Source organism: Borostomias antarcticus, assembly GCF_949987555.1.
Source record: "Borostomias antarcticus genome assembly, chromosome: 8".
Lineage (NCBI taxonomy): Eukaryota > Metazoa > Chordata > Actinopteri > Stomiiformes > Stomiidae > Borostomias > Borostomias antarcticus.
In genome coordinates this window covers 2,937,980-2,947,474 of record NC_140241.1, presented here as the reverse complement: position 1 = coordinate 2,947,474, position 9,495 = coordinate 2,937,980, and the positions used below count along the sequence as shown (strand labels likewise).

Genomic DNA, 9,495 nt, shown 5'->3' with positions numbered 1-9,495 from the left:
TCCTCTCCAGCTGGGGTCAGGTGTTGATTGTTGTCTTCATAGATTAGATTATGATGACACATTTTAAACAGTATAAAGACATACCGTTTGATTGGTATGAAAGTAGTCCTTATGACATTAGCACAGGTCATAGTTATCAATGTTTGTGTACGTCCATCTCAGCAGGGTTTGTGAGGAGGGTTTGACTGGTGAAGTAGTAACTGACCTTGGAACCTGGGCTGCGTTCCGAATCGCATACTTCTACAGTACTTCTTACTACCAGTATTTACTACAGCTGCCCTTAGAAAGTACGTACTTTGCAAGCAGTAGGCATCCAATTGGGACATACTACCTTGTCATAACATTGCGCCTTGAAATTTGGCCACATCCATCGCTGTCCATAACGCGACATTCGTCTACAGCTGTCACGACTCGCACATGTGACGCACATTTCCGCTGCGCACAGGATTGTGGGTCAGAATAGCCAGAAAAGCCTGCTGGCTTGCATACTGCAAAATACGACCGGATGTAGTAGGACATCCTGGTATTTTTGCCATACTGCATGTGGCATACTATGTATTGGGACATACTACATCCTGTTTTGGCATACTATATACTAGGGTAGTATATGATTCGGAACGCTGCCCTGGGCTTCCTCAAACCAGCCTGAAAGGGTTATCATGAGACCCAGAGGACCAACGTGTGGTCAAACAATCAATTACACGTCTCAAGGCGGGATTAGTCATGCAAACAAACCTCCAGACGCCATCTCTGCAACACTTACACTCCCACAATGTAGACCTCCTCCTAAATGGACCCATATGGGTCACTGCACCAATGTGACTGAAAGAGTAGGCCTATCCAAACTGAGCCCCACTAACCATAAGTTAACATCCTCATGGTCTGATGGCGACATTTAGTCTTAAGAGACTCAAAACAGCTGATTTTGTTCATGTCTACAGTGCGTTTTTGCTGATCATGTTTCCATTCTGTAGGCTGTTATCCCCACAAGACATGGTCAACTGCCTAGGTTATATCCACACTATTTGATATTAGGCTATACAATTAATTTGGTTAGGGTTATACCGTATGAAACGACAGGCTTCGAATTCAGAATTAAGAATAAAGAGGAAATATAGGCAATCGCAGTAAAAGTGGATTACAAGTGTCAATTCTACGCCTCTCGGCCACTAACATGCATGTGAAGTGAGTCGGAAGGGCCAAATTCCAAACGAAACACGTCTAGCTGCTCAGCACGGGGCCCCGGTGGCTCATCAATCAATGTCTGATATCAAGAAGTGGGACGTTAATGAATGAGATCTTTCAGGGGGGGATGTTCGCGGGTTAGTCTAGCCTACATCACACATTTGCAAACCATATGATCTTTAATGATAATCATTGATTCTATTCATGAAAAAAAAATGTTTGGTAGGCCTTGCCTCAAAAATTAGCCTACTATATCAGAAACGTCACTCGTGCGCTCCTACGCAAAATAGAGGTAGGCCTAAGTGCTGGGATCCTCATTGGGCCTAATGCTCATCTAATAGCATAGAACCACACTTGATTGGTTTAATTTAATTCATGAAGTAGGCTACAATCAATCTGCTGTTAGATTATGCTTGTCGAGTAGGTCCCTAGATTATTATAGCCTATTTAGGTTAAACTTGAAAAAAATATATATAATGTTTGATACTGGTTGCAGCTTTTTCTAAAGTGGACTGTAGAATAGGCTACATTACTCCATCCTTCCCCACATCTGTCCAAGGACATCTCCTCTTTTAATGTTTAACGCAAAACAAGAATGAACTCCGGCAACAGCATCCATTCTCTCCTAAAAGCATATACTGGTGCCGCTAAATATTTCATACGGGCCCGATAACACAAGCAACGCAGCGGATAATGAAAATGTATACGGAGAGCCTGTGTGGACAATATCGTTTACTGAATGTGTCCATCAAACGTTGGTCTGCTCCACTGTCCCGCACATGAGCACTCGTCCGTGGTCTCGTGGACACAGGGTAATAGAATTGAACGAATAACAAATAGGCTACTATAGGCCAGTAAAACAATCTGTAGAAATATTAGGCCTATAACGATAATAGGCCTATGCAATCTGCTTTGTACAAAGGGCTGTAATCGATGACAAAGGTGGATTAATGAGGGATCGTGTGTGTGTGTGTGTATGTGTGTGTGTGTGTGTGTGTGTGTGTGTGTGTGTGTGTTTCCCTCACGAAATTGTGCCAGCATCTTGTCAATAGCATAGGCTATAAGAGCTGCGTAGTGATGTCAAGTTGAATCGCACCCCGAGCATAATGAACGTGTTCAACCTTAAAGCCTTTGAATAAGTTCGAATTAAGCCTAATAGAGCAGTATGTTTTAACACCCTATAGTCAATGCTTTAATAATTCAGAGGGGCGTTGAGGTGTCATTTCCTCGGATAATGCAAATTAAAAGTATGGCAGATAGGGCGAGTACTCTGACCTTCTGTCCATAGTGTTAATGCGACTTCATTTGCTCTGAGGTGAGCAGGCTAATTCAATTTGTCAAAACAGAGCGTAAAGGCTAACATTCTATAAACTCCAAAGGAAACTTGTCGTATAAAGTCTTAACTTAATCTAAGGACAAGCCCACTTTCATCTGTAAATGAATGCAATTATGCAGCCGGTATCATATTATGTTGGCCGGTCTCTAGATACTCATCAATCACCCTCAATCGAGCTGTCACTGTAGGCAGATTCGTTCCTAGCCAGGCAGTCTTCCAGCTGGGGAGGAGAGGAGTACATCATCATTAATTTGACTGTGGCCCGGGGGTTAGCTATTCACATGTCTGGACCCGGGGTTCTCCAAGCAAGTCAGCACACCGTGGCGCAGACGTATAGCCATAATATAGCTAAGACACCGCTGCTGCCCCACACAGTGTAAATCAAGCCAGGTCTATCTCTCTCTCTCCCTCCCTCCCTCTCTCTCTCTCTCTCTCTCTCTCTCTCTCTCCATCTCTCTCTCGCACTTTCTCGAATTAAAGTTATTGAAATCACCTCCCAGCGTTCTGAGTGGTAGGAAATTAGCGAGACAGACCGAAGTTGTAGTCTACTCTATCAATCCGCACAGAGGAGAAGGAACCCCTGACGCTTTGATCTGAACGTGTGATAAAAATGTAAACATTTAGCACACGGTGGGTATATTTGAAAGTTTTATTTAGGGTTGTGAACGTTTGAGAAAATAACATTTACACAGCAATTAAAAGATTGGGGGGAACTTTGCTAATTAATTAACAGTGTGTCAGGGGACTTCATAACCTGACTCGTGGGATGAGGATGATACCAAAATATGATGGACACACTTCACTTCTGAATGTGTAGGCTATTATAGGCCATAATGTGCATTTAGAAATTAAAATTGCATTACTACATACAATTTGTCAGCAATACCTTTGCAAGCAATACCTTTATCTTCGTTTAGATTAATTAGCCTACGGAGGGAGGGGTGACTGCATTTTGTTCGTTAATTAATTTCAAATCAAACATGCTCCCCCACGAGTTACTGACAAAAGCTGAAAGCATATCACATGTTTAATTGTAGATCATTCAAAATGAGACGATTCGAGCTAAGATAGGAGAGTGTGTAAATCCACTGATTGCCTAATTAAATTGCAACCCCGCCTCAATCTTTAAAAGTCCCGTCCCGTTCACAGTTTCTTGTTCGATTTTACCCCAAGAAATGCATATTAAAGTTACAGTCTGGTCATTTTGAGTGGGATTCTTCTGACGTCAGAGTCACTGGTGTTTAAAACAACCTGCATCTGAGCTGACGTGTTTTATAGTTCTTTTTTATAAAGCAAAATATGTATTTCTCACATCAAAGTGAATAATCGGGCAAATGATTTCTCACTACCATAGTTAATTTGTGCTTTATACGATTTATAAGACAAGGGGGGAAAAGAGGGAGTAGACATTTTTGAGAATCGTTTGAGGGGGGTATTTTAACAAATTAAACATGGTACTCTGCTTCGCCCTATAAGCATCTAGGAGCCTGTGCTTACCAATCAATTGGTACAGTGAAACACCAAGCCTAGCCTGCGTTAGCGTGGAGACCTGCAGTCACGCTTTATTTCTGGATATTGGGACCACTCTACAATGTCATATCCACAATTTGGATATCCTTACTCGTCTGCACCACAAGTAAGTTCAGCCTTATCGATTATCAACGGAATATTCAGTTCGATTTCACATTGATTGTCATATTGATTCAGTGTCTCTCTTTTTTGGCCACTTTCAACGAGAAAGGTGTCCTTTGATGCTGCATATCGGAAATGTATTAGGTTACAGTGAATGACTCGATACATGTGTTCTTTACGCGATAAAGGTAGGAGAGGGTAATAAGAAACCAGCACACCTCGACCTTCCGTTAACAGATGTCTCGAAGATAATAACCAAGGAATGTTGGACATATGGTTATCTCTGAAATCCCCACATGCCAACTTGGTTTGTGGACATGTGTTTGTATACCAGGAGCGTGACAGATAACCCAACTGTAGTTTTATTGGCAGCGAGCCAAGTATTTTGGCTTAATGCACTACAAACGGTTATACTTTTCTGAAAACATGGGTGAGTTCGCAAGGGGCACAGAAATAGTTTAACTTTGAAATATTTTGTTAAAATCCAGAAATGTAACCTTGTAATAAACAACTGATCCTGGATACCCACAGCGCCTATTGAAAACCCGTCTTTAGTGTTTATGTGAGATTTAAATGTGTAATCTAACTGATTTCTTTTCTGACGTCTGCTAGTTCCTAATGACAACCAACTCTTTGACAACTTGCTGCGAATCCACCGGAAGAGCCGCGTCGGACTCCGGCACCGCAGCCACAGCCCAGACGCCGGTTTACTGCCCAGTTTACGAGAGCAGATTGCTGGCCACCGCCAGGCACGAACTCAGTTCAGCTGCGGCTTTGGGTGTGTACGGGAACCCCTACACCAGCGGGCAAGGCTATGGGAATTACGTTACATACGGCACGGATGCCTCCGCGTTCTACTCACTGGTAAGCACGTTATCTCATCTTCCATATGGCATTGATTCATGTAATCGCATTACGATGAGCGCAGCTTTTACGCACAAGCTGTCATTACGCGCAGCGTTTTTTCCTTGGCTCTCTTGAATGGCCACTAGTAGCCTAACTTATTAAATACAATTTTACAACTTTGGCAAGTAGGCTACTGTAATATACACTCTCTACAAGGATGAGTGATGTGAGACTGTGGCGAGGACGTAGTCGTGCAACATCAATAGTAAACAAGTTTGATCGACTATAAAAAATAAGGGTAGCCTATTCTACACACGGTATTAAACTATATGTGCATTCCATTCGAATTAATGGGTGCGTGTTGCAACTCCAATAGCCTGACACGAGTGCTGCAAAACGACCTCTCAATTTTACAGCACTTTTGAAATAATTGTTATCATTTATGGGGCAGTGCATATTAAAATGTTTTCAATTAATAACGTACTATAGGTCATGGTGTTTATATTGTTGTGAAGAATATCAAGTCGTTATGACCATACTTTATCTTCTCTTGACAGTATTTCTGTCTTGTTGCAGGGTACCTTCGATACGAAAGATGCCACCGCTTCTGCGCATGCGGGGATAACGCAGGCGACTGCTTACTATCCCTACGATCCCACCCTTGGACAGTACCAGTATGACAGGTAGGTCCATGACAAATACCTACTCACAAAGTTAAAACTTGGGGGCTTCTGCTGTATGTGTCAAGCATCACTTTTTGCAAGCTTATGTTTGTTCTTTGACATTAATCAAAGCCAAATATATAAATTAGCCTACATCTTTTAACAGGCCTATATGCCATTGAAATAGTCAATTAAGAACATAAATCTCATTGTATTCAGTTCAAAAGCAATATGTTTAACACAAGAGTACACAAGAGTAAACAAAACACAATGCAATATGTGGCAGGCATACAGTCACATTGTCCTGGGTGTAGCCGCCTTGTACAGAACCTTGTGCTAAAGTTTTCAACATAGCCCACAATATGCTTGATCTGAAGGCGTTTTGTGACCTCAGGGCCCATCGATTAACTCAATCAAGCAGTTTTGCGGTGTGTTCAGCTGTCTGGTTGAACACTAGGGGTGGAGGAGCAGCCCTCCTTCTCTTTAAATCACCTTGCAGTGCCTTGACCTCCCATATACAAGCCAATCATGCGCTTATAAAGCTTCCCACCAGAGTGCTCGTTAGTCTCTATGGCACGTACGTCAACAGTGTGGTGCATTTTGACATTTGCAAGGCCTTGGACGGGTATCTTTAACATTCATCTTTTGCAACGGCCTCCTGCACATTGTCTGCTGTGAAAAATAGAGAAAACACTTTCCAGGCAATGTATTGTTTGGTTAGGCCTACACTTTTGGAGGAAGTTGCGTTTACCGTATATGTTTACAATAGTTATGATTATAAAAACATTGCGTTAGTGCGTCACCATGGCTCTTAACACACAAACCATAGGATCAGTGGCAATGGGTGACCGTCCCTAAACGAATGGGCCCTAGATTGCCGACGATAACCGTGTGTTTGTTGACAGATACGGATCGATGGACGGAGGGACCCGGAGGAAGAACGCCACGCGGGAAACCACCAGCACCCTGAAAGCCTGGCTCCAGGAGCACAGGAAGAACCCCTACCCCACCAAGGGAGAGAAGATCATGCTGGCCATCATCACCAAGATGACCCTGACGCAGGTCTCCACCTGGTTCGCCAACGCCAGGAGGAGACTCAAGAAGGAGAACAAGATGACGTGGCCCCCCAGGAACAAGTGCTCGGACGAGAAGAGATACGACGAGGACGAGGAGGGGTCACAGGAGGAGCAGATCAAGAGCGAGAACAACGACGACGGTCAGTCTTGTACCAGTCCCGCGTGCCCACTTCTGATTCTCTAGGCTTCGCTTCAGACATGATGAGGAGGAGATATAAGGCAGAGGGCAGAGTGTTTCGGCTGCTCATATGGAGCGGGTATTTGACCTGAAGGTGTGATCAAATACCTCAGTCTCACACTCAAACCTTATGTATCTAACATAAGACCAAGGATATATTGCTACCTCAGCAAACCTGACTCCAAGCTACAATTGCAAATTAAGTTCAGCTCTCATGAGTACCCAGATAGCAAGCGGATCCGGGCCCATATATGGCCCATATCTGGCCCTTGTGGCTTAGTTCCGGCCCATATATGGCCCAGATCTGCTTGCTATCTGGATAGAGTATGAGTAGAGTAGCCTACATGGCTACTGTTAAGCCTATACTATTTCAAAGAAAGATAATTTCACATGTTCTCTAGACAGACTGCAGGTGAATTTTTATTAAAATAAAAAAAATAACATTGCTTTTCCATATGATACTAAAACTGCTGTGAGCTAGAGTCCGTTTCAATAGGCCTATAGGTGATGTTGAAGTATTAAATGACAATTGACAGTAGGCTACTAATTTACCGAGTTCCATCTTAAAGTGTGTCTCGTGCCTCGTTCTTTTCCAGAGAGCCGGAGTCGAGATGATAAGGACCTGCAACTCAGCGATTTAGAAGACTTTGACACGATTGAGTCCGAGAGCTCCGAGTGCGAGCTGAAGCATCAATATCACTTGAATACGCACATGACAACGACCGACTGCCCTAACGATCACTTAAAAGACACCTCGTTAAAGATAAGCATTCCAGTCTCTCTTGGCGGGGAGCAAGACTTGAGCAAAAACTGCCTGAAAGCAACCTCGGAGGATTGTGAACACGATGTGAACAACAGCAGGCAGGTAAAAACATGCTATCAGCAGGGTCACCAAATGCTCGACGGCAAACCAAGAATCTGGTCGCTGGCCCAAACGGCGACTTCGTTGAACCAGACTGAGTTCCCGTCGTGCATGCTGCGATGTCAGCCACCCATGACCCCCTCTCCCGCGGCTACCTCTCCTGTGCATGTCGCCGACAGGCAGGATTCGCCTGTCACAACTCTCAGAAACTGGGTGGATGGGGTTTTCCACGATCCTCTATTTAGACACAGCACTTTGAATCAGGCGTTGAGCAACACCTCTGTTTCTTGGACATCGACCAAAGGTTCGATCTTGGAGACGGGCGCTCTGGAGCGCTCTGCTGGTAACAACGTCATCAAAGGACACGCGTCCTTACAGCACCAGGATTCCAACAAGGACAGTATGAATTTCCCCAAAACTGTGAACAAACTCTTCTGTTCATAGCAAGCCAAATTATCCTTTTAGTTACAGAAGACTTTCGTGGGGACAGGCTTATGATGAGCGTTTAACATGAGCATTTGGACTGAGAATGAGTTGTCTTTGAAGTTGGATACAGCTTTTCCATGTTTGTTTTTTAAGCAAGGATATATTTGTGTACTGTAAAAATGGCATTTTACTGGTGAATTTGCAAACGGGATTCGTTTGAGCGTATTGGTATTTCGTTTGAACGCACGTACAAAATATCTAAATGTATAACTGAAAGTTTACATTCGAGAAAAGTTTACAGGTTATTTCTTTTACTTATAGCATGCAAATGTTATTGAATATTCTTTAGAACTCAGCTCTGCCATTGCTAACCTTTGGCTTTTGAGTCTCACTGTTGAAAAAAAAAAAAAAAAGTCACACAAATGCACAGCTTTCCGAAAATTGAAGAAGAGTGTCTCAAGTTTGTTCACTAAAATAAAAAAAACAGAGTCCGTTTCTGAGGAGCACTTGTGTTCAGACTGCGTCAATAATGGTTGCTGTCCATGGTGCTGAAATACAACATTACTTTCTTCACTCGCTTGTTGTTGTAGAGCGTGTGAGAGAAACTGCTTAGGCCTCGGTCAGGCCTACCACAGCCCACCCGGCTTCTAATGGAATAGGCCTTCCATTTTCATATGCTATAGGCCCACGTGTTGTTTTCCAGGAAATAGCCTATGGAAATCTGACAACAACAAAAAAAAAGATATTTCCTTCAGGCTCTCTGCAATCATAAATCTACTTTTTGAGGAAGCATCTACTTTCACGGTGTGACAGCGAGAAGGAGTGAGCCTTCAAGAGCTAGATGTATATCAAGAGCTGAGGATGTGGCTCATTAATCCGCCATAAACAGTCTGTAATTGGGATGTACGTGGTCATATTTCATGTCAGAGTATTGATTTTTTTTTTTCCGCAGTCTTCTTGATAATATTATCGAAACATCTAAACCCCTCGCTATGACCTGTCAAAGGGGTAGGCCAGACGCTATACGGGTGCTAATAGGTGCTGCGGCCGCAAATAATTTGAAGTGAAGACTTTTCATTTTGACACTAACCCCTCAATTTCTGAGGGCTCTCCGGTCCGCGAATCCTCGGCATGTGAAAGGCTTTACCGAGAGGCGCGTCTCGAAGTGAAAAGGGCAAAGGAACTCGAATTAGTTGTTGCAGATAAAAAGGGCAGGCGTAAGGAGTCAAGGGGTACTTGACAGTAATGGCAAAAGTGGCCTCTCTGGGGGCTGTCCTCCTGTGAGGGATGCT

General features: G+C 43.4%; 1 protein-coding gene across 1 annotated transcript; it reads left to right on the top strand.

Annotated features, from left to right (window-relative positions):
- Positions 1 to 4,112: 4,112 nt before the first annotated feature.
- Positions 4,113 to 8,221, top strand: irx4a (iroquois homeobox 4a; the record flags this gene model as incomplete). The annotated part of the gene is made up of 5 exons (XM_084441709.1): positions 4,113 to 4,157; positions 4,766 to 5,017; positions 5,576 to 5,682; positions 6,567 to 6,877; positions 7,512 to 8,221. 5 exons carry the CDS (start codon positions 4,113 to 4,115, stop codon positions 8,219 to 8,221), a joined length of 1,425 nt encoding a protein of 474 aa, XP_084297835.1.
- Between the last annotated feature and the right edge of the window lie 1,274 nt (positions 8,222 to 9,495).